Source organism: Doryrhamphus excisus, chromosome 13 (genome assembly GCF_030265055.1).
Source record: "Doryrhamphus excisus isolate RoL2022-K1 chromosome 13, RoL_Dexc_1.0, whole genome shotgun sequence".
NCBI lineage: Eukaryota > Metazoa > Chordata > Actinopteri > Syngnathiformes > Syngnathidae > Doryrhamphus > Doryrhamphus excisus.
Window position 1 is genome coordinate 2,626,965 of NC_080478.1, and position 25,343 is coordinate 2,652,307.

Consider the following 25,343-nt stretch of genomic DNA (forward strand, 5'->3'; position numbering starts at 1 on the left):
ACAGCCGATGCTTGGTGCGACCACCAGGGGGCAGGATAAACAACAACTACTACTGAATGTGCATTTCCTTAGAGGGGAAAAAGTCTTCCAGCAATAAAAGCAGCTCAACTGTTTAAGTTGAAATTAGATACTTTACACACAACAGAAAAAATATGTTTTTTGGTATTTTTTTATTGCTTATATATATATATGTGTGTGTGTGTGTGTATGTATATATGTATATGTAATATATTGTAATATATTTTTGTTTCGTCAATCAATAATTTTCCTCGTCTCCCACCTCCAAAAAGACAGGGTGCATTGGTTCCTTCCACCGAACAATGGCATGAATGGAGTGAGCCCTCTTCTCGGTTTTCTTTCTAATCCCCTTTTTTCGGTGGGAGTTTGGGCCGCTAGCATAACGTGCAATGTAGAAAAAATCCTATTAGTAGATGGCAGAATATTGTCGTATTTTTTAAATACTTTTCTTGAAAGTTAAAATGTCATCTCCGTCTCGTACACCCAATCTCATGTACCGTCTCATCTCATGAGCACCCCCAATATATACTGTTGTATATCTATCATTTATAATTCGATATTTTCTATTTTTAGCCCAATGACAAAAAGTAATTTCATTTGTATAATTTTAATATATGTATACTATATATTTGAAAGTAAAATATGTATATTATTTATTATATTTATAGATATTCTATTTATTATATTATTCATAATTGATCATTTTTAGCAAAAGGTGAAAAAGCCAAGGTTGGAAAGTATGTTTTTGATGGCAGACTTCCAATATACAGTGACTGTCCCATTCCTATAATGCGTACCCACTGCACTAGATGATCAACTTACACCATGATGTTACTCATTTGTTGCCACTAGAGGACGCCACATGAGCGGCGGCTGGATGGATGCATGGATGAGAGGTGCCCTTGGGTGAAGGTTCACTGATGACGTCACAAGCCGTGCCAGGCTGCCATGAGGACAAAACAATGCCAGGCACTGCAACAAAAACACGCACTTTCGTAAAGATGCTGTATTTGATCCTTTAACGAGCCGTTATGGCACCATTAGGAGCTGTCAAAACGTGTTTTGAATGCATACATTTATTGATGATGTATTTATGAATACATTTTCATGTCATCTGTGACCAGCTGTTGTATATCTGCAGTAGCTGCTCTGCGTGTGTGTGTGTGTGTGTGTGTGCATCATAAACACGCAGGGGTGACTCACATGAATAAAGTCAGTAAATACAAAAATAACCACATGGAAGATGGTCTGTGTGTGTGTGTGTGTCTGTGTGTGTCTGTGTGTGTGTGCGTGTGTAGAGCCCAAGGGACGGAGGTGGGCAAGCGGGGAGTGCTTGTATATGTGCAGGGTTATGTCACATAGCAGGGAGGTGGGGTGGGGGGGCTGGCGGCTTATATAAGAGCCCCCTCGTGTGTGTGATTAGTGTAAGCTGCCGTAATGGAGCTGAAGGGGTTAAAATCAAATGCTTGCTAATCGCTTTGAGCAGGAAAAATATGGATTGAAACCCTCGGCGTGCGAACACCATGTTCACCACTTTGGATGGTTGAAAGCGTGACGTGAAGCTAATATGGTTGTAAAGCCTTTTTGTTCTCAGGTGATGATTCAGCGGGAAGCGACATAAATGTGTGCGAACAAACACAGCTGCGCTACGTTTGTTGTCCTTATCGACATCTTTCCTCGAAGGCCGCGGGAGTCGCACGCCGACATGAACTTCGACTTGGAATTCCCCTGCCCCCACCCCACACATTAGAATATGTGGCGACAAGAAGGAAAACAGAGGAAACAATAAATGGCGCTCATCACTGGCCAGGAGGATGTAAAAAGGTACCAAAGTGCTAAAAGGTGACCTGATGGCTGAAAGAGAATGACATGAATGACAAATGTATATCGTAAAATATAACCACCACCATGATGGCTCGCTTTTCTTCCTCTCACTTCCAGCACAAGTGATGTGTGGCAGTTGTAAGTGTTTTTTTGTGAGTGCACTGAGGACATTTGGACGGGTTATTACGCTCCACATGACACTAAAGTTACATAACCCCATTGAGTCCGGCTCAGCACCCACTTTGCAGGCCACACGGTCTATTCATTGGGATACGACACGCTACGCTAACTGACCTGTTATTCATTCATTTTCTACCGCTTATCCTCACCAGGGTGCTGGAGCCTATCCCAGCTGTCTTGGGGCGAGAGGCGGGGTCCACCCTGGACTGGTGGCCAGCCAATCCCAGGGCACATATAGACAAACAACCATTCACACTCACATTCATACCTATGGACAATTTGGAGTGGCCAATTAACCTAGCATGTTTTTGGAATGTGGGAGGAAACCGGAGTACCCGGAGAAAACCCACACGTGCACGGGGAGAACATGCAAACTCCACACAGAGATGGCCGAGGGTGGAATTGAACTCGGGTCTCCTAGCTGTGAGGTCTGCATGCTAACCACTCAACCGACGTGCAGCTCTGTTATTATAATGTTTATTATTATTCATTTAAATGTTTTTAAATAAACTCTCTTGTCATCATCAAGTGCATATAAATCATGTTTTAATATAATGAAATATGTCTCCCAAAAGATTAGCGAGCAAGATGGCTGCCTATTGCTCTACCCCGTAGAAAACCTGTAGAGAAGACTGAATTTGTGTGGTCAAAAATGAGGAATTTAACGGGGCACGTAAATATGTTTAAAGGATGGAGTAAATGACACAGACCTTTTTGGGCGGGAGGCAGGAAATCCAAGCAAACAATGCTGGAATAGGTCCAGATTCTGGAAGATCTAGACATCTTTCTAAGCTGGTTATTGTGCGTATCTGCTCTATAGGACTCCACAAGTCAATAAAAAGTCCTGAAAATGTAGAGGATGAGATACCTTCTTTAAAGGGAACCTATTATACTCATTTTTCCACCCTTTGTATTGAGCTGTGGACTCCTAAAGAGCAGCTACACACAACAACCAACACAGAAAACGTTCTAGCTTTCTAGGTCTTCCAGAATCTGCAGCTGTATTTCCTTGGGAATCATGAGGGGTGTGTGCCCTCGATATAAATGTCATCTGCGCATCTTACATGAACACCAAAACACGACAAAATGTGACTTTTCGTACAATTTGTGTACAGAAACACGTAGTTTGTGACTTTCCCTGTGATATCATTTCTTTGTGCCTGACGGCAGAAACGAGACGGTGCAGCTTGAGATAAACGGCAACAGCGGCACCTGACAGTGATGGGTCGGCGGCGGCGAGTCGCCACGGCAACAGCAGGAATTACTCACTCTCAGCTGCCCCGTGAGTGTGTCGGTGTGTCCTCTCCTAACGATCACATCTGCAACAAGGACAGGGAGGGACAGCCATGTTTATTTACTGCATGTCTTTTCTTCAACTGACTAGAATCCAGTCCAGTATGTACTGTAGTCATGGAAGGCCACACTAAAGCGGGTCACCATGTTTTATTCACATTCTGCTGTCGGCGGCACTGCAGGGTGTGGAACACGAGTCCAGCCTAACCCACCAAGTCCTCTTTGAGTGAGACACGTTGTCTTTTTAGGTCAGCAGGAAGTGGACTTTTCCTCCTCCCAAAGTGCAGTGCCGGAGTCTAGACAATGCCATGGAGGTCAAAGGTTGCGACTGAAGCGAAAACTACAAGGAAGTGAAAGGAGACACACAATCTTTGTCAGTGATAGTTGTGGGGAAAAATGGCACACACGTCGAAATGTATCATCTTGTGAGTACAGACACGGACTACATCTGAAGTTCATGGCAACGGCCGACCGCTCTCTCACTTGGAGCCCCCCCCAAGTGCTACCTGGAAGTCCTATGGGGAGCCAATGGAGAGATATGGGCGTATTTTGAATCCTTAGTGAGAAGGCGAGGATGATTGGTATCAGAATCGGCAGTAAAAGATGCATCCCTAGTAAATATGTGGAAAACACAGCAATGATACCTTTTTATGTTATTTTGCACAACTAAAATAAGATTAGTGTGTTTTGGTGTCAGGGTTGAGACACACAATACTTATTCAAAGCATTTTACTGTCTAAATTCTAGCACTAACACAACACTATCTTAATAAAACCTTTACGGTGCATGGAGTGACATAAGCCACAGCCAATCAGCAGCCAGCGTGTTGCAACATCATCATCATAATGCACTTGTTGTTATGGCGCTTAAAGTCCAGCAAGGCTCGTTAAATGGAAGAAAAGGACTATGATAAAATTCTTTAAAAGTGAAGACGAGCCAAGCAGCACGTCAACACTTCCTGACAGGATCAGAGTGGACTTCCAGCAGGAATCTTATCACGTTCTTCCTGAAGAAGGATGCTTGAAGGGGGTCGACAAACTTCTACAGCAGTAGCGCTATGCAAAGTGGTCCCAACAGACTGGAGCATCGCCTCTGCACACACACACACACACACACACACACACACACAACCTCCACCACAAACAAGTCCAGTTCCTGACAACAAGGTCACATGATCAGTCCACAAAGCCTCCCAGTGTTCCCACTATGCAGCACTGGATCCTGGCCAAGCAGACACTTTGGACGTCGATGTGAATGTTGTTAATGAGGCGCATTCCCAAAGGAGAACACACGCAGGAGGAAGTGGCCGTTCAAATTCTACTGCACATTTGACGCTAATGGCGTCTCTGCCACGACTTCACCTCGAAGCCAACGCTGCACTTACAATGTTGCAAACGTTACAAACAGCACAGTGCTGGTACTGAATGCGAGAAACAAGAGCATACTTAAACTCCACTGAGCTCTGGAGGTTCTTGCGTGGCTTCGGAGAAGCACGTTCACCCCTGCTGAGGGTCAGACTGGCCTCATGAACGTCACGGGGGTGCGGCCTCCAGGGGACCGACGGGACCAGAGGTGGCCAGGGGGTCAGGTCTCTGGATGCTGACATCACGGTGTATTCCTCTCTCGCGGTCCTGTTTAAAAATACACAGCAGGAAAACCCACAAAAATCTGTGTGGGTGCGGAAATGTGCATTTCTTGGCTTCCTTGTTTTCAAGGGTTCTCAAGGGTTCTCAAGGGTTCAATTAAAGGGTTCAATGTCAGCTGACTTGTATGGGCATAATAAGTCACGTTAGCGCTTTAGCACATCACTTATTAGTAGGGATGAGCGAGTACACCACGATCTGGATCTGTTCACCCATCTAAACTATCTGGACTCGGAAAGTACTCGGAAACCAGAAAGGGGTGGGGCTTACATCAGCACATAATCTGAATTCTGACATTGACATGGATTGATTATGGCAAATATTATGTATTATTATTTCACCAGATGTGTACTGCGTATGTGTGTAAGTGATCTGTGAGACTTTGGAATTGATTATTGAATGATTTCCTTAATGATCTGTTGGTGGTTCACGCACACCAGGGTTCATGCCCTCTCGCGCTGTGTCACACACCACGACTCCAGGTCGGGATGTTTGTTGGTTTTCAGGAGACAAGCTGCTTACGCCACGGGATCAGCAGCTCAGAACTCCTATTTCCGGCATACGGGGAGGCAGATTAGAAGCTCCGGAGCCGCCCGCTTGACGCTCCTCTGCAGCACACCCACACGCTTTGTGGATCTTTAGCTTTAGCCATTAGCTGCGAGGACACGCTGGCCTCGACAGAACCTGCAGATGTGAACGCATCATCACAACACACATCAGAAGGAGACGACGCTCCTTCTCGAAAATGTTACATTCTAACAGCCTTGGCCCATCTTGAAAATTTAGGCCGAGGGGTGTCCAAACTTTTTCACAGAAACAATGAAGGCTGCAGGGGCATCCCAGATACATTTTGTACATTAAAGATGCTAAAAGCTACTTAGTGTCATACCTAAAAGGATATCTTGGGGATAAAGGATATTAATAATCAATGCATTTTCTTTTCACAGTAAGCCAAGGGCCAATAAAAAACAGCTGCCAGCTGAAAATGGCCCCCAGGGACGCATTTTGGACACCCCAGAGTTTTTGCAGTGGCTTTGCCCAAAACAATGAGCAGGAAATGTCCTGGTACAAATGTCGTTTGTCGTGTTGGATCTTGAGGAGGTACCAGGCAAGAGACATAAGACGATCAGTTCAAGGCCATCGCTGAAAAAAGAGCTCCAAACCCCCGCAAATATAAACTTAAAACCCTCTAAAGATCTTTTCTTGCCATTCTTGCTTCCCGACACTTGATGATGGAGATGTTCCCTGGAAAAAAGTTGTCAAAGGTAGGACTTATAGTTTATCCAATCAGAGGACAGTAAGTTCTACCAGGAAGTACCAACAACAGGAAGTGATTCACGTTTCTCTTTTGGACTCTTTCCGACTGATTCTGAGTAGCGAGTAGCCGCCCATGACTACCCTGCCGAGCCAAACGGCCCACAGTGCTTTTTATAACTCCAAGTAGTAAGTCGCAGTGGATTAGTGGGCGCGTCGTGTGGCCGACGCAAGATGTAGTGGCTGCAGTCGAGGCAGACGGCTGCCCCCACTCAAGTAGGAACACTGATCTGATGTGAGGCGAAGAAGGTGAGGGGTGGCACATGCTAGTAAAAAGCAGCGGGGGTATGACTTTGCTTCCAAAACAACAAATATGAACGTTGTTGTTGTTTATTGTTTCCATGTCAACACAAAACTTCCTGATTCATAAAACTCAAATATCTTCTAATTGGATGTTTGCTTGATACAAGCAACAAATTAAAAAAAATAGCGGGTTTTGATGCGTCCGCCACAAGCCACGCCCCCTGTAGACTCTAGGTTCTAGGTTTGGTGGCAAAGGTCAAGTAGCCCGTGTGACCGGGGATCTCCCGGGGCGGTGTGGTGGTCTTCAGCATGAAGACGGCCTGTTTGCTAGGGGTCTCCTTCTCTTGGGCGGTGTCGTCGGGGCCGAAGTCAGGCAGCGGCAGTGAGACAGTGCGCACGTCGTGGGTCCTCAGCAGGACCTCCATGGTGCTAATCTCCTGGAAGCTGTGCTTCGCTAGTGCCTCGCACGTCCTCTGGACCTGCTCGATGCACGGCGAGAAGGAGCACACCCGGCCTCCTGCAGGGGGAGGGGGGTACCGATGTGGAGACATCCCATGTGGTTAAGATGCTGGACACAATTATTACATCAACTCAGTTGATTCAATGATGAGGAGCTAGGCAGGCAGCCCTTGTTGATCTCGGTTAATTGGTTCCAGACCCAACCGTGATCGGGATTCCTTATTTATAAATCTGATATTTTCATAGTTACAGTATATAAAACCTCAAGACCTTCTAAATAGGAATTTTAACATCATTTGAGCTCTTCAGACATGAAATAACACCCCTATATTGACCTTTAAACTCGTATTACCCAGCATACAGTAGTTGACATGAGACTAAACAAGCTATTTAAGACGTAAATGGCTACAAATGTGCTCCCTAGACATGATGAGTAGCGGGTGCACAGGAAATGTCGCGTGTCCAGAGTTTTGAGACATTATGGACATTAAAAATGCTTAGAGCAATCCAATGTCGTCCATATATGCTAATCCATCTAAATAAAACGTCCATCTTAACTTTGTGTTATAGCTGACAAAGCAAATCAGTGTCATGTCTGATCTCATTAGAAATTATACATTTAAAAATGGCTTGCAGTGGCCCCCAGGCCGCACTTTTGACACAGCTCAGTTATCATGCTTTTTACGATGGCAAACAATGGCAGCATTACCCCAAAATAATCAGCCATTTTCTGCTAGGATGGCCAGATCATTGCATGTCCTGCGAGCATGAAGACATTGTCGAAATAAACAGTTAGTATGTAGTTGTATTAAAAGCCTGCAGGGGGCAGCAACATGTTTTTGAGCAGTGCATGCCCTCCTTCAGCTAACAGTGGCTGGGAGTGAACCAAGGAAGTAGGGGGGTGGCGGCCATAAAGTGGACAGTCGCCATAGCAACCAGGAGGAGCAAACAGGGCGGGGGCGGGGGCGTTAATGATTAAACAAGTTCACCTATCAAAGTGACACAATCACAACTTAAAACGCAACACTAGCGGCATTGCTCAAGCGAAGGCTTGTCTTCATGTTTCATTTCTGGGCTTGCATAATGGGGATGGCGGAGGAGGGGGTGTGAGGGGGAAGGGGGGGGGGGGGTCGGGGATGTCAAGGCCCTGATGGAGAGCAGCTTCTTCTAAACAAGGAAGCCGGGCTGCCGGCCAAAACACGCCAAGAATTACAAGCAACGAATGGAACCTTTTCTGTTGCTCCTCGCTTCAGACTACTTGAGCGGAGCTGGAATTCGAGGGGCAAAAAGTGCTTTAAATACAACAAGTGAAGAAAAAAGGTCTTGTTTGCTTGTTGCTGTCATGATGCCCACCCCTGCTCCCGCTGAAGGACAGATCCAGTCTGAGGACCAGGAATCGTTATGGAGTTACTTTGTGTCCATGCTGTATGACCCTGTATGGGCATGCAGCGCGCCATGCGTCCCTGCGCATGCACGTGCACATGAAGCCACACCTCCATAAAAGGACTACGTGAGCATCTTCACCCTCGTTGTCCTCTCGGGTCGTTTTGGCCTTCATGTTCTGTTCGCACATTTAAGTTACCGTATTGCACGACTTGCTGATACAGGTGAGATGGTTGCTCAGTGACGTCAAACATTTGCTTTAGCAACCGCTCCAGACCTCATCTGACCACACACGCTGTCCTTACCGTGCCTCTTCATGGCCACCTTGGCGTGGCCCACTGCCTCCCAGGGGCTGGGGATGTCCAGGAAGACGGCATCGGCCACGCCAGTCACGCCGAAGCCCTCCTTGCACACGTCCTGGTTGCGCACGGTCACCAGGTGGTCTACACGGTGCTCCCGGAACTCCTCGGCTGCCTTCTCGGCGCGCTGCTGGTGGAACTCCACCGTGTGCAGGTGGCCCGTGGGTGCCACGGTACGCAGGATGGCGTGGGAGAGCGAGCCGCTGCCTGTGCCTACAAACACAAGCGTACACTTTAAGAGTTTGCACCAAGTAGGACACAAGTTTGTTTACTTTTGTTCCCTACAGCAGACGGGTCGGATCTACACTGAACAATCAATATATCTACAACTGCTCATCACGCAGTAAAAGCCCCTCCCCCTTCTTCTGCCATGACATGATGACTGCGGCTTGCTGACACGCAACACAAACACATAGAGAGACGCAATGTGTGATAGCAAGCTCATTTGGCGATAAAGGTGGACGCTATCTTAGCGGGTGAAGGACCGCGACGGGTTAATCAAGTCATGAACTGCAGACGGGAAGCGTAACTGGAGCCTCGTTACTGTGACCCCTGACCTCTATGATTTATTCTTGCTGCCCCTGAATCTCAGAGAAAGAATCAATCAGCTGAAGGGGGGTGTTGCCATGGTAACCAGCCTTCAAGGCGAGTCGGGGGTAAACAAAACAGTCACCTTGGATGCGACCAGAATGCAATGTTCACCCCCCCCCCCCCACACACACAATTTAAACTAAGTGCAGCGACCTGCACTGTCGCAGCACCCATGATGAAGCACTACTGCACCAAACACACCCCAGCATTCTCCTCGCCGCTGCCACTGGCACACACACAAAATTGATGGTGGACGCATAAATGGAAAGTGCAGGCGTACTGCATTTTTAAGCACCCTCTGCATACTAGGAGGGAGACTAAAGGGGCGGAGCTTGACAGTGCTTCCTTAACCTTACTTCTGAGCGGATGTTTGCTCACCTGACTCACACACGACCGAGCCGGGCTTGAGCTCCAGCATCATGGTAATGACGGAGATATCTGTAGTGTAGAGGATCTGCGTGCGGTGCGGCAGCGTTACAGTCCACAGCTCGGGCGTAGGGTGGAGCACGTGGACCCAACCGCCTTTGGTGCATGTGACCTTCAAACCGTAGCGCTGGCCTATCAGGTCCGTGGAGTGGCGGATGGCGCCGTAGCGCGTCTGCGTCTGGGCCCCGTGTTGCACCTTGATGGGCATCATGGAGTCGTGGCCCAGGTACACGATGGCCACATCTCCGTCCTGGATGATGTCAGAGTACTCCACGAAACTCATGCTGGACCACTCTGCAATATGACAAATTATTATTATGTGGCAAAACACTGTACATGATAGAGTTGTATTACACTGACAAACACGTCACTTGTGTGATAACGTTAATTAGGTCAAGTACTATCTTAAAATACCCTTGGGCAAATCTGACCAATCTGACTGATAAGATAATTCTCATTATTAAAATGAAATATGGTGTAATACCAGCCTCAATTAATATTTCATAAAAATAACAGTTCATGGATGGAATGAATCAGCCAATGAATGAAATGGCTAACGTTGGCATTACAGCAACACAAGCTAACAAGGCTAACAAGGAATATGGCGGATCTATCAAAAAGGACAATATTCCAGACACAGAGAAAATGTCCACTGAAAACGTGACAAGGCAACTTTAATTCAAACTCCGCTTGAAGCATGCTAACCACGTTAGCTTGGCTAATTTGGGACGGCACATATTAAAACTAAGCAACCATTTGGCCCTCGACTTACCTTGTACACAAAAGTCCTCGTTTAGTGTCTCCACAAAAAGCAATTACTTATAAATATACTACTTTACCGCCTCTTCTGTGCACGCGGAAGTACTCGCCACATGTGCTTGTTTTCACAGGAAGTCCGGCACAGAAGACCGGAAAAGGAATGTTTTCGCTGATTTGTAAGTTTGAACTCACCATCTGGACTGGATGGTGAGTTCAAGAGTCGGTTCACATGATTTGTAGGTTTACTTTTTGCCTCCTAAGCCGAAAATCGGAACTAGTTTGTCTAACAGGTTAAAAAGTTGACTCAACTGTGTATAAATTATATTTTAATTTCAGATAACAACAGGCGATAATAACTAAGCACAATAATACATAGTAAAAGTCAAACTATAACATTTTAAAATGGCTGCAGTAGTGGTTATAATCTAATTGATTGGAGCATTATGCAGTCAATCACCGACTAGTACGTATGTTTTGATAGTGTTTCAGCTAGTAAGTATATGCATGCGTAATTCGTGACGTACCGTTTTGTTTTCCGGCATTGGCACTAATATTTGGACTTAAAACGTATCACCTCAATGCAACAATAAAAAGCAAATCCACTTGCCTTAAATCAGAGTTGTCTATTCGGCAGTCGCACGAGTGCAGAAGGGCGAGGGGAGGGAGGCTGAGTATTCCGATGGTCCAATCAGAGCCATCCGTGGCGTGAATGGAGCGAACAGAGCGTCCAATGGGCGGCCAGCATGGAGCCTATAAATGATGATGTCAGCTGGCGCTTGTGAGGGCATACTAGCAGATATTGTTGGGACTCTGCCGCTGCGGTGTCTGTTATTGCGGCTTTGTCGGCTCATCGGCTGGGAAAATAGGGATCTTTGTGTCTGTCCCCGCTAGTAGTTGTAGCAGTCAACCACACATCCGCAAACAAAAGGTAAGGATGTTGATTTTACTGCACGTACATTAGAAATGTTATGATGACATATTCAATCACGGGATGGTATGTGATCGAGGGTGGCCCTGTGCACAATGGACACAATAGCTTGGATTAATTGGCATTAATAACGCGCTTCTAAAATAATTTTCTCCAATCTGATGCATCTGTCCGCACCTGTGATGAATGCCTATATTGAATATTAAAACGCTGCCTCCTGGTGCTCGTCCCCCCTCGTCCCCCCTCGTCCCTCCTCGTCCCCCCTCGTCCCGGGGCCTGCAGGGAGCAGCCATGCCGTTCGGGAACACTCACAACCAGCTGAAGATGAACTACTCCTCGGACCAGGAGTACCCGGACCTGAGCAAGCACAACAACCACATGGCCAAGGTGCTGACGGCTGACATGTACGAGCGGCTGAGGAGCAAGCAGACGCCCAGCGGCTTCACGCTCGATGACGTCATCCAGACCGGGGTCGACAACCCTGGTGAGCGAGAACCACTGACTTGATGAGGGTCCATTTGTGCCTTTTAGTGGATGATGGTTCCTGAAGTAAGCAGGGGGAGGCTCCAGATTCCTGCAACAGGGAATAAAATGGAATGACGGGAACAGGAACACTTGTGTGTGTGTGTGTGTGTGTGCAGGTCATCCCTTCATCATGACCGTGGGCTGCGTGGCCGGAGATGAGGAGACCTACGAGGTCTTCAAGGAGCTGCTGGACCCAGTCATCCTGGACCGCCATGGAGGATACAAGCCTACAGACAAGCACAAGACTGACCTGAATTCCGGCAACTTGAAGGTACCGTATACATCCTGCATCTCAAACGTCAGTGCTTTGTCTTGATTGACACCTGGCGACCTCAGGGCGGCGACGACCTGGACCCCAACTACGTCCTGAGCTCCCGAGTGCGAACGGGCCGCAGCGTCCGCGGCTTCTGCCTGCCCCCTCATTGCAGCCGAGGAGAGCGTCGCGCCGTGGAGACGCTCTCCATCGAAGGTAAACTTCCCCAAAGCGCCATCTTTGGAGAGTCGGTGTGACGGTGGTGGGCGCCCTCTGGTGGCGGTAGGTGGTATGACGTGTTCTCTCCTGCTGCAGCCCTGGCCTCCCTCAGCGGGGACCTGAAGGGCAAATACTACGCCCTGAAGAACATGACGGAGGCGGAGCAGCAGCAGCTGATTGATGACCACTTCCTCTTTGACAAGCCCGTGTCCCCGCTGCTGCTGGCCTCCGGGATGGCCCGAGACTGGCCCGATGCCAGAGGCATCTGGTAGGACCTCACTTTCAGGATTGTGACTTCTACAAAAACGTTGGACTTCATGTTTATCTTTTCCAAGGCACAACGACAACAAGACATTCCTGGTGTGGGTGAACGAGGAGGACCACCTGAGGGTCATCTCCATGCAGAAAGGGGGCAACATGAAGGAGGTTTTCCAGCGTTTCTGCACTGGACTCACTAAGGTGAGTCCACCTTTTCCCTGAGGAACATGGACCGTTTCGGTCCATGCTTGTCTAAAATGCATTTACCGGAGACCCTAAATCTACCCTGTGATTGGCTGGCGACCCCGACATGACCAGGGGCGTCACTATGTTCTGAGGACGGGGGGGCTTAGGAGAGCACAGGATATGAATGAATGTAGTAGACGTTGAAGAAAACCAAATGAGGAAGAAGAAGCGGGATATAAGTTTCCCACTTTTGGACAGATTTAGTAGAGATACTCAATAGTTTTAGGCCACCATTAAATGTACACAAGTACACACAATCTATACTGCAAAACCGCTGCTCAAGCTCTGGAACCATTCTGCCCAGTGGACAGTCATCAATCATATCATAATCATTATTATATTATTCATTTTATTATTACTACTACTACTAGTAGTAGGCTAGTATTAGCCTGCTTATTGGCTTGCTTATTAGCTTGCTTTTGCCCTAATTATATAAAATTTCAGATTTTTTTTTTATAAATTAAAAAATATCAAATGATTGGGGGGGCTTAAGAACATTTTGGGGGGCTGGACATGACTCACCGCCGTCCGCAGCGCCATTGTAGGTGTGCCTTGTGTATTACATGGCTTTCACTCGGTGATGGTTCCTGTCTGGATACAGTATATACCAATCCGGCACAGAATGGGCGGGACTTTCGCCTAGTGATGGGTCTAATCATGTTTGATCACAATAATATGTAATAATGATAATAAAAAAGAAAGTTAACCTTTTCTTAGGTTGGTAGGTGTGAAGGCACCAGGATGGTTCCTTAATGTTCATCTTCTGTTTCAGATCGAGTCCCTGTTCAAGGACCGAGGTCACGCGTTCATGTGGAACGAGCACCTGGGCTACGTCCTCACCTGCCCGTCCAACCTGGGCACGGGCCTGCGTGCGGGCGTGCACGTCAAGCTGCCAAACATGAGCAAGCACGCCAAGTTCGAGGAGGTCCTCAAGCGTCTGAGGCTCCAGAAGCGTGGAACCGGTGAGCGCAACGATGCTTGTCCTGTTCGTTATCCAGATGGTCCTCGTTGACATGGTTTGTCCTGCAGGGGGCGTGGACACTGCGGCTGTGGGCGGAGTCTTTGACATCTCCAACGCTGACAGACTGGGCTTCTCTGAGGTGGAGCTGGTGCAGATGGTGGTGGACGGCATCAAGCTGCTGGTGGACATGGAGAAGAGGCTGGAGAAGGGCCAGGCCATCGATGACCTCATGCCTGCCCAGAAGTAGAACCTGATGTCACACTTGAAACCCCCCCCCCTCCCGCCCCCCGACTCTTTTGTCCAATCCAATGAACGTCCAAGTATCCCAGAATGCACTCTGCTTGTTGGTTTGTCCCTGAATTGTCTATTTAAACATCTTCTGTAAGGTGAAGACTGGTGTGAAATAAAATGATCTGGAATAGAACCTTCTCCCTTTAATGCAAAGTCAACTACATGGACAAAAGTCATGGGACGCCCTTTATAATGAATCAGAGGTGGTGCTTAAGTCCTTAATTGTCCCTACATAAGAATAATTCATCACAGCCAGACATTTTGGATTTATGATTTTCTGTTTTCTGTTCCCAGTGCACACTCCAAAAGGGCATGCCTGGAGGAGTTTGGGGAGGGGGGGCAAATGGACATTCCATTAGACCTACGCTGTGGGGGCTATTTTTGTATCATAAATAAAAACAATTGGACAAATTAGTCTAACAAGTTTAAAATAGCCTGACTTATTAGAATTTTTCATGAACAAAGACTTTAAGTCTCTTAAGTTAAGAGCCCCCCCCCCCCCCGAGAGTTCACACCCCTCCAAAGTTCAACCAAGTTAAACGTGAACCTTATTTTTCTATCCAGACTAGGTCAGTATTTCCCATGGAGGAATAAAAAGGACGCCAGTGGAGACGTCTTCAAGTTGACACTTTTAATTGAGGCACGTGACCCTTAAACCACGTGGGCGTTTACAGCGACTCGCCATTTTTTTCCAATTTAAACTGAAATACAAAAAGAAAAAGAAAAACGAGTCTTGAACGTGAGGTACTATTATTTACAGGAAAAACAAAAAATATAACGCTACGTGTTTTTATTTTTTCAGAAGAAAAGAAAATAAATAAGACAAGCAATACTTTTCGTTGTTGTCCACGTTCACAGCATGACAAATCAACTCGCTATGTCGCCCCCTTGTGGCCAGAATAGACTGAGATTATTAGTAGGTAATTCAGTGATTATTGCCAAAAGCCTTAGCCTATACATTGTAATCAATACATACTCTGTATTTTGTTTTTTTTATTATAAAAAGGAGCCATTTGGAAACTGCTACTTGGATGATTGTACAGCTTAAATACTTCTAGATATACGGATACTTTTTACCCCTCGGTTTTTCCTCATAGCTTTAACTCGTTGGCAACTTTGGAAGCAATGTTTTTGAAAGCGATGGATGAGCCGGCTATCCTCTTGAAGCGCACGCCGTTGAGCGAGAGGCGGGGCAGCTTGCACACCTCCATCTCCCACTGCACCAGGTTCTCGGCTCGCCCGTCGCCATGCACGCAGAGGAGCAGGAAGCTCTCCTGCTGCTCGTAGTCGCAGTTGTTGGCGTCGAGCACCTTGCGGATCTCCCTCATGATGTCGCAGGGCTCCATGGAGCTGGTGGTCCTCATGCTCCAAGTGAATCGGAGGGAGCGGGGCTTACCATCTTTGTTTTCCCCTTTTTGATCCCCAGGTACATGGCGACTACGAAGAGACACACGCACACAGTCAGCTTGGCGGCAGGTTCGAGGAAGGACAAAATCAAGAACAATAAAAAAAAAATATCAAACTGAAGAATATTGTCATCCAAACCCGGATTGCGCTACTCAAGCCTTCATGGTGCATTTGGGTCACAGAGCTGAGCTTCTTCATTAAACGATGATCTCTGATTTACATCCGCCTGATTAGAAGACAGTAGAAGCCTCCGCTGGAATGCAAACCTAACATTTCTTTGCATTTTGTCACAATTGAACACATCACCGTCGCTCCCTGCCATACAAGTGTAAAAGGAAGTTAACCACCGTCACTGTAACACTGCATTTCAGACGATGGTGTAATGTGAGAGCGATTGCTGTGGACGTGCCTCATCATTTTTTTTTAACATTCTTACTTGCTTTGTGTCGAAGGGGGGGGGAGTCAACAAACTGAACGGACAACATCAGCGCTCAAACTCATCTCTGTGACCATGTTGGAGTCAACCCGAGGCTGGGCGGGTCCATGCTGCAGCAGGCTTGGGTGGGAGGGGGGTTGGGCTAAGGGTTTCAAGGCCGACATGCAAAAAAAAAAAAAATGTAAACGTCAAAATAAAAAAAGAGCAGAACACGAGCCCGGCGACGGCGGCTCCATGCAGGGACGACGCGCCTCGCGACGTCCTGGCGACACAGAGCGGAGGAGGTGGGGACGAAAAAGGGGGGGGTGGTGCCTCCGACACCTGTGGGCTGGGGACCGGGAAGGCAGGGGGGAGGGGGCGGGGCTTTCGTCGGGGTATGCTCACCTTGAGCCCTCAAGTCTCCCGTTTCTCTCAAACTCGGTGGAGACTCTGAGGCGTGTGAGAAGATGAGACCACCAAAGGAAGACAAAGAGAAGAAGAGGATGTGGATTGTGCGCCATCGACATGTTCAACCACACAAACAACAACACAGCTACACCTGAGGGAGAGCCATCAAACACTGCCCCCCCCCCAACAGAGATAAATGCTGACACAAACAAGCTTCCAGCAGAGCGGGATGGAAGCGCAGCCCGCCAAGTCACATGACACCCCGACGACGACCTCAGTTTTGTTTGGTTGGGCTTTTAGGAGACCTGCAGACACTCCCAGCATGCACTGCAGCATGAAGGGGGGGGGGGGTGGACATCCAGTCCATAGTTTGGACCTTAAAAGACTTCGGACTTCCTCTTGTGGTCTACACAGCGATGTAGTTGGATGGATTGAGAGACAAGTGGGAGGGACAGAGGACCACGATGGAGGATGCCACGTCGGCAAAAACGATGACAGAGACGATGAGGAGGAAGAAAAGGAAAGACAGAGGCTGGAGGCCAAAGAGGACTTACTAAGGCTCTTTCCTCCCTGGGCGGAAGGGACGGCCGGCCCACCTTTGACCGTCTGCCGCTTGGCCGGGTCAATAGTGACCCTAGCGGAGAGGGAGAGCAGCCAGAGGTTAAAGGGCACACAGAGGTCAAGAGGACAAAACACAGAGGATGTCCTGAGAGGAGGTCAAGTGGTTAAGCAGCAGGATGCGGTGAAGAAAAAGTGACAAGATCATCAAAACAAAGAGTCGTCCTTTCATGGAGCTCGCGGCAGTCAGAAGATGATCAGCCAGGAAGTCACATGATCCGCCCGAGCGCCAACGCCTTTACACGCACCCCTCCTTAAATAACCTAGGAAGGTATTACAGTGGAACCTCTAAGGTGGAACTTCTGAGGGAAATGATATCAATAATCATATCTGTAAAACATTTCAATGTACTGCTGGGGTGTCCCAAGTGCGGCCTGCAACGCGTTTTATTGCTTCTAGCATCTTCAACTCATTGACTCCCAAAAATGTATTTGTGCGTCTTTAACGTGAGAAGCACAAGGAGATGATGTATTTGACTTCTGGACCTCTCAGTGACGCCAGTAGGCTACCACATTAACCAGTAATAGTGGAGTTTTGGTGTCGGAAAATGGAGATAATCTGGCACTGGCTGTGGATAGGGCTGCACGGATGGTCGAGTGGTTAGCGCGAAGACCTCACAGCTAGGAGACCCGAGTTCAATCCCACCCTCGGCCATCTCCGTGTGGAGTTTGCAAGTTCTCAGTGGGTTTTCTCCGGGTACTCCGGTTTCCTCCCCCATTCCAAAAACATGCTAGGTTAATTGGCCACAGGTGTGAGTGTGAATGGTTGTTTGTCTGTGTCCGCCCTGTGATTGGCTGGCCACCAGTCCAGGGTGGACCCCGCCTCTCACCCGAAGATAGCTGGTATAGGCTCCAGCACCCCCCACGACCCTCGTGAGGATAAGCGGTAGAAAATGAATGAATGAATGGCTGTGGCTACACAACACTGATATCTGATATGCTTTACTTTGACGTTCAGAGGCCCCGTGCACTTTGAAGGGGTCTTAAAATGTGTTTCTGTAATGAATCTTTCACATCCTGACAAACACACACAAAAAAACAAAAAGAGGTGAAAGACAGGGCTGACGATGGCTTCTCCACCAGGGGGCTCCAGAGAGAGGGAGTGCCAGTTGAAATAGATCCGCTTTTATTCCAAAATAATTAATCAATTCATTTTCTACCGTTTATCCTCACCAGGGTCGCAGGGGGTGCTGGAGCCTATCCCAGCTGTCTTGGGGCGAGAGGCGGGGTACACCCTGGACTGGTGGCCGGCCAATCCCAGGGCACATATAGACAAACAACCATTCACACTCACATTCATACCTATGGACAATTTGGAGTGGCCAATTAACCTAGCATGTTTTTGGAATGTGGGAGGAAACCGGAGTACCCGGAGAAAACCCATTTGCGAACTCCACACAGAGATGGCCGAGGGTGAAATTTAACTCGGGTCTCCTTGCTGTGAGGCCTGCGCGCTAACCACTCAACCGCCGTGCAGCCCTTTTCCAAAAATAATAATGATGTTAAACGATGGCGTTATCTGCAGGATTCCATCAAGTTTCTTCTTGCTCTAACAAAAGCCGAGGACGGACCTCAGGTCTTTTCAGGAACTCACAATGTCCGCAGCCGAGTGTAACGCAACCTATCACCATGGCAACACACGTCTACCACCACTCCCGCACAAGCTCCTCACAGCTCCCCGTCGCGTCAGGGTTAAGTCTCCTCGGGCCAGTGTTAAAAAAATAAATAAATAAAATAAAAGTTTTAATAACTGGAGACGATGCAAGATCAAAAGTTTGGATCACACGTGCAAGGTGGGTCATCGGGTCGGGGTCGTTGAAGTGGCGTGAGAAGAAGAAACAAACCATGGCAGCACCCCCGCATGCACGAGCACGTGATTAGTGGCAAGCTTCTCGCTGATTGTGCACAACGACTCACAATCAGACCCGACGTAGACATTCACTCTCTCTCTCTCTCTCTCTCTCTCTCTCTCTCTCTCTCTCTCTCTCTCACACACACACAAGCATATTAATTTAAGTAACACTTGTTTGCCATCCCTCAGAGTTTGATTACTAAGTAACCCAAAAACAATCATGGCTGACATACAGCACTCTGGATACAACTACATTCTGTCATTCACAGAAATTCTGTGGAAGACGGCAAATAAGCAAAACTTGCCACACTTTTGGATTTCTGCCAAAAACGGAGTATAGCGTAGTGTTATGTAGTGTGTGTGTGTGTGTGTGTGCGTGCGTGCACATGTGTGTGCAAGGAGGTTGTACAGCGGCTCGGCGGCGTGTTAGTGGCGTGCCAGCAGAGCGACAGGCAGTCCTACCTTTTGGTAAACCTGAACGACATGTTTCTACAACAGAACCAGACAGAGACACAAGTGAAAATGGAGGGGGAAGGATGGAGGAAAGACCGGACAACCTGCATGAGCGTACACTAAATGTGGCGATTGAAAATCATCGACGGTGAAAGGACTCGGACTGCCGACCTGACCGCTGCTTCTGAAATCCCCCACCCCCTACAGACAATGTCCTAGTGCTGTTGGACCCGAGCTTCTGATGGGACGCCATGCACGCTTGTGCATCGTTGGGGGAAGCACAATAATGTCAACGCAGAGGAACCTCTCGAGTCGAATACACACTTCTTTTTACACCACGACGTACTCACACTAGGTCATTCGTACCGTGATAGCGTCCTCTCAGGGCCCCAGCTGACCTGCACTCACGCTGGTGTTCAAACTACAGTTTCTATTCTGCTGCAGTACTGCGATTTCCATGACTTTGGGGATTACATCCACTCTATTTTTCTGATTCTTTCAGGCCTGTCAACCTCGGAGTTTCTGGTTACATTATGCCTGTTGCTGTATTTCAATAAATGAGCCACACTTTGGACACCCACGTGTGTGACGTCAACCCTGTGAGCAACCACAAAGTCTCTCCTTGACTACGTAAGAAGGGGAGTGGGACTAATCATACATTGCACGCATGCATGTAATGCTAATGAGCACTGGCGTCAAACGGTGTGGATCTTCGGTACGCGAGGTGTGGAGTGGGCTCAAGCGCGGCTTGATCAGTGAGTATGCCTTTAAAATGTCACTTAAAACGCTGCCTGCTTTCATGATGGCCACAGCTTGACTACTGTCATTATTCCCAATGGGAAAAAAGGATTATGTTGGACCTTTGAAGTTCCAGTGCATGCCAGATGCTTACGGAAGCCAATGTGAGGTTGATTTCGTAAAGCTGGAGCAGCGAGTATCGGACAAGAAAGTAACATCACATGACTTGTTCCATCACAGCAAAGCTGAGCACAAACAAGATGGTGAAGCTCTAATTCAGGAGGTTTGTCTTTTCTTGGCAGCAACCAAGCAGCGGCTGGTGACCCAATTAGAGAACAAACCCCCGCGGGACAGGACAGCCAGTGTTCCCCCAACATTGAACCCATCGTTCTAGGAGGCTACGTGACGTTTGGCTTTGTCGTATCATCGAGGCACCAGGCAAACGGACACGTGGTAAAGTGCTAAACCCCGCCCCTTCCCCTACCTGCGGGTCAGCTTGGAGGTGAGCTTGGAGAACAGGTTACTGGTGCCACGGCTGCGCGTCTGGGAGAGCGGCGAGGCGTCGTGCGAAAGGGTGGGCGAGGCTGGCGGGCCGTTGTACGTGGCGGTTCGGCGGTCCCTCAGCTGGCCGCCATGGAAGGTGCTGCGACTGGCGGTGCCCCGCGGGAAGCGCAGCCGATCGGGCGTGGTGGCGTTGGAGATGCTGTGGGTGGACGCCACCGGGTTCCTCTGGCCCCCCGGCGACACGGCCACGCTACCGACGGGAGCGGAAAGAGAAACGGTCAGCGTCCGTTTGAAAAAGCAGAAAACCAACGTGACAAATTGTGCTGGTTGACTGTGATGAGATGCTATCCCTACATGGAATTGGCATGGATGTAGCAGGTTAAAAAGGAGCGGGGAAGGAAGTGAAAGACCCAATTGAATTCAAATGATGTTGCCAATCAATACATTTTAATCCATTGAGGCCTTCTAGAAGTCACCCGGGGAAGGGTGCATGATGATGGATTTACATAGATGCTTTGGTTGCCATGGAAACCCCCACCACCACCTCTCTTTCCCTCCTAGCACAGCTGCTTTGCCGGGTTAGTCGTATCGTTAGTCGTGTTAATTCAGCTGACTCCCGAGCAGGAAGCATCCCAAATTTCGAGGTGAAAATTTTCAAAATCACAGGCAAGGATGGCGAAAGTGCAGGGGTCACATCCCGCGCTGGACGTCAAGCTCACGCTGCACGTGAGTGACGCCGACCATTCAGCATCTTGAATGGAAAAAGACAATGCAGGAGGGCGGGGGGTCCGGACAGACAAGTTCAGGGAAGATAAACGAGAAACGGAGGCGAGACCAGGAGCAGAGTCGTGATTGGGGATGATGAGAGATTAAAATATCATCCAAGCACATTTGTACACCTTGTGTGGCGTCATGTAGATGAATATTTCTCTCATCAGTGTCAGTCTTAACATGCTCCAAACAGCCAATCAGAAGCTGTGGGTCCTGCTAGATGGAGCGTGGCCAGATGTGCATTTGTACTAGTATTAATTATTATCTGTGTACTCCTTTAGGTGGCGCGCCCTTTAAAAAGGTACAACCTGACAAATACGTTGGTGCGAAAGTGGTGCATCATTAAAGCTTGTCGGCTGACGAGACACTAGAGCAGGAAGCTGCAGGTTTAGTCGGCCTGTGACAGCATGAGGCTGGCTGCGTGTGCGGGTTAGCGAGGGCCGAACAAGGGGGCGGAGACACGAGGAGACAGACGGGTGCAGGTGGATGGGGTTGTCGGGACCCCTGCCATCTTACTTGGGCGAGCAGTAGTCCAAAGCGTAGTAGGAGTGGGGCAGCGTGGCCCAGCCTGCCTGGCAAGCGTACAAGGGGCTGGCCGTTTGATACCTCAGCCGCACCGAGCCGGACGAGGCGCCGAGCGCAGCGGCCGCGAGGGAGGGGGAGGGGCTAGCGGCGCGAGCCATCTCGGTCATGCTGGTCACGCCACAGTGACCCCGCCCCCGCCCCCAAAACACACAGGCAGAAATGAAAAATAAGATTGTGAGAAAAGGGGAAAGCAAATGCGAGAAGACTGAGTATCCTGGCGGAAGATCCTGGCTGATCTGATCTGGGTGCTAGAAAGTACTTGGACCACAGTGTAATAACTCAAAGTGAATGATGGCCAAATAGTCATTCACAAACCAAATCATCATTAAACATTGGGCTGTCACCTGTTCTCCTTCCCGTTGGGAATGACGGAGAGGCGGTCCGTGTTGTTCCTGTCACTGCACACGTACGTGTTCCTCCGGGTCATCCCCGCAGACGTAGTGTTATTCTGCAGGCCAGCAGCACACAAGTCACCAAAACGATGCTTCCACACTATTACAGCTACAGCAACATGGAATTCCATGAAACATCTGGATAATGCATTCCATTGTCCCGCAAATACTCACGCTCTGGCTGGTGGCGGCACCTTTCCTGCGGTCAGGGATGTCAGCCTTGTTGGGGTTGTTGGCGTTGCCTAGCAGCGGGCTGGAAGGCGGAGCGCCACGGCTCCCCGGAGTGGCGGATTTGCGAAGCTGGACGCCGCCTTCGTCCTTCCCGCTGTTGTCGGCGGCAGTGGTCTGACTGCGCTTTGGATGGGCCGTACCTGGAGGGGCGTTCTGGCCCACTGCATGGAGACAAAATGATATCATGTCCGGATGTTTGTGAAAGTTTCGAGACCGTTCTTTATGCTCTTGTCCCTCCTGACCTTGTTCACTGTAACGCCTCTGCTTGTGGTTGGACGAGACGCTCCTCTGGACTTTGAGGTGGGAGGGCGACTGACCATTGAGCTCGCTGTTGGGTCGGGGCTTGGCCAGGGACAAGTTGCTGCTGGAAGCCGAGTCGTTGGGCTCCAGCTGAGGGGCAGAGGCAGACAAACCAAGGGTCAGGGGATCTATCAAGGCAAACTGCTGAAGTCTGCGTACCTCCGACGCCTTCCTGCCCAGCAGCAGGTAGGTGGCTGTGATCTCGTCGTACTTCATCTTGGCTAGAGAGTCCTGGATCTCATCCAGGTTGTAGCCCATCCCCACCATCACATCTGGACACACACACAAAGAACCCCTTTAAAAAAAAAACAATTCAGCGTAGAGTTTTGTCGAGAACAAAAAGAAGCCCTGTGCGTGTGTCTAATGAGCATCCTGTGCCCCCCCCCCTCCCCCTCGACACTCACAGCAGATACGTTTGGACACCACGAGTGCTCACATGTGCAGACACTCGACTGTCTCCAGCGCGTCCCCTCCCCCACCGGTGAGCCGGTAGCAGCGCACCAGGTGAAGCGCAGCATGTGTCCCGTTTCTGCGTAGCATTGTTTCCACTACAACCCTGGGAATACTTGCAGGCGTGAATGCTTGGTCCTCCAGGTGAAGCTGATGGCATCCTTGAGTTGAGGCATCAATAACGGTTACTATCTTGCAAGCTTAGATACCAATTTTATGCATTTATTTCATCCGTTTTTCAATTTTCAGGCTGTGCTTCCTTTATCAGTCCAAAAGGAAAATAAAATTCCAAAACAAATGAGTCTTGAGAAACATTTGTTATGTCTTGGGTGTGAAGAAAAGTCAGATGTTCAGTTTTGTTGTCTGTGAAGGCCGACGTGCATTATTTAGAGGTGAGGGATTCCTCCGCACGATGGGAGCCGAGCCCCCCCCCCCCCCAGCAACTGTTATGTAAACCCACCCCCCACATTAAGCTTTCATCCGGGACACGACGGGGAGGCTTCGCTGCCTCTCTTTGGCAACAGCTTGTGTTTACTTATTCATTATCACGTTTCATCTTCAGCGCCGCAATAACGAGAGCGCCTTGGTGAAGCCTCACGCAACCTTCTCCCCGTGGCCTGCCGCCGGCAGAGTGGGAGTGTCTTTGCGTTGCCTTGTGGATTACACAAAAATATCAAAAAGGAAGATAACGCATAGCGCCATCCTTTCCCAGCGTTGCAAACTATGCACACTGGAAAAACAAGGACATTTCCCCATAAAAAAAAAAAAAACACTTCATGAATGTGTGCGTGGTCAACTTCAGTCAGGTGGCAACATGCACTGGCTGCTCCAACACACACACACACACACACACACACACACACACACTAAACGTAAAGCAATCCCTGTGCAGCTCATACGAGCGCTGGCACAAAGCGTTTAATTTACCTATTCTCTTCTGATCTGTGATGTCCAGCTCAGGTTCAACATAAGGCTTGAGCTCGTCTTCTTCAAATCCTGCATTGATCCATCGATCCTTCATGATTTGCTAAAAAAAAAAACAAAGACCAATGGAAGTCAACACGCCAAAACAAATAGTATAAAAAGTATTGTTCCAACATCCAACACAACCAACCAACACAAACAAGCTCTTATGAAGAGGATGGCCTCTCAGTTAACGTCCATGTCCTGCATGCGTTTGCATCTTTGTTTTCATTTGCTATTGATCGATGTCTCTGTGAGCGGTTAATCAGGAGAGCAACTAATTATCATCGATCGTTCTCTGATATGATCCATGAGCGCCGCAGGCCATCCGAGGCAGACGGCGGCATTCGTGTGTGTTGTTTATTGGTCTCCATCACCACGTTTCTGTGCGCACAATACTGCAGTCAAGGATCATCATATAGTCGTGAAGACTAGACTTGTTAATAAAACTGTATTCCGTTTACATGGATAATTAGACTATTCCCAATATTGTTGGTAATAACGTCAAAAAGACATCAAAAGACAATATGCTTGCTTTGGCGTGGTAGTGCTGGCTCAGATGCTAATCAAAAGTTTTTCAGTCCTGGCGTCTACCTTTACCACCAACGTTCCACGCCATGCCCCACCCAATAAAATCCCACAATCCTTTGTCATGTGAACGGTACGCATGATCAGTAACCATTTTCACAATGAAGTCTTTATACGAGTTCATGTTGGGGTTGATGCAGGCGTATGCCAGGGGTACCAATCGTGTTTTTAATAACCAAAATTTTACAGCATTCTCAATAAACACGACTCTGTTGGATATGCACACTCAACAGTTTAGAGAAGGTCAAATTAAGCTTGCCTGTCAGGTTTTAATACACATTAGGTTGATCCTGAAATTTGATCTGAGAGTCGAACATCCCTAACTTTTTAGGAGTAGAGTAGTGAGTAGTTTAGAGTAGTGTATATTATGCTTAAAGTGACTCTTTAAAGCAAAAAATATAATAAGAGCAATAGGGATGTGTATAACTAAAGAATAACAACAACAAGAAGCCCATGCTTAATGTGTGTGGTGGTGAATACAGTGGAACCTTGGTTA

The 25,343-nt window shown here is 48.3% G+C and overlaps 3 protein-coding genes across 13 annotated transcripts in view; 1 reads left to right on the forward strand and 2 right to left on the reverse strand.

Moving 5' to 3' along the window:
• Positions 1-5,890: 5,890 nt before the first annotated feature.
• On the reverse strand, positions 5,891-10,787 carry trmt61a (tRNA methyltransferase 61A). The gene is made up of 4 exons (XM_058090021.1): positions 10,506-10,787; positions 9,686-10,027; positions 8,663-8,929; positions 5,891-7,032 (listed from the first exon to the last, which is right to left on the reverse strand). The coding sequence occupies exons 2-4, from the start codon at positions 10,014-10,016 to the stop codon at positions 6,746-6,748; spliced, it is 885 nt and encodes a 294-aa protein (XP_057946004.1). The 5' UTR covers positions 10,017-10,027; positions 10,506-10,787; the 3' UTR covers positions 5,891-6,745.
• A 466-nt stretch (positions 10,788-11,253) lies between these two features.
• ckba (creatine kinase, brain a) lies at positions 11,254-14,308 on the forward strand. The gene is made up of 8 exons (XM_058090020.1): positions 11,254-11,420; positions 11,703-11,904; positions 12,062-12,216; positions 12,282-12,414; positions 12,514-12,685; positions 12,753-12,876; positions 13,694-13,883; positions 13,951-14,308. Exons 2-8 carry the CDS (start codon positions 11,712-11,714, stop codon positions 14,127-14,129), a joined length of 1,146 nt encoding a protein of 381 aa, XP_057946003.1. The 5' UTR covers positions 11,254-11,420; positions 11,703-11,711; the 3' UTR covers positions 14,130-14,308.
• Positions 14,309-14,789: 481 nt separating this feature from the next.
• Positions 14,790-25,343, reverse strand: part of mark3a (MAP/microtubule affinity-regulating kinase 3a) — a 30,132-nt gene continuing 19,578 nt past the window's right edge. For 2 of the 11 annotated variants that reach the window (XM_058090019.1, XM_058090009.1), the window contains exons 10-18: positions 24,224-24,323; positions 23,006-23,118; positions 22,789-22,936; positions 22,490-22,707; positions 22,268-22,371; positions 21,855-22,031; positions 20,548-20,817; positions 16,401-16,445; positions 14,790-15,610 (exon numbers count right to left, since the gene is read on the reverse strand). In XM_058090019.1, coding sequence (XP_057946002.1) covers positions 15,265-15,610; positions 16,401-16,445; positions 20,548-20,817; positions 21,855-22,031; positions 22,268-22,371; positions 22,490-22,707; positions 22,789-22,936; positions 23,006-23,118; positions 24,224-24,323 — 1,521 coding nt within the window. In that variant the 3' untranslated portion in view covers positions 14,790-15,264. Of the gene's footprint in view, positions 15,611-16,400; positions 16,446-16,478; positions 17,038-19,334; positions 19,362-20,547; positions 20,818-21,854; positions 22,032-22,267; positions 22,372-22,489; positions 22,708-22,788; positions 22,937-23,005; positions 23,119-24,223; positions 24,324-25,343 lie in introns of those variants that run through there. The other 9 variants (XM_058090015.1, XM_058090014.1, XM_058090018.1 and 6 more) reach the window with 7 other exon arrangements.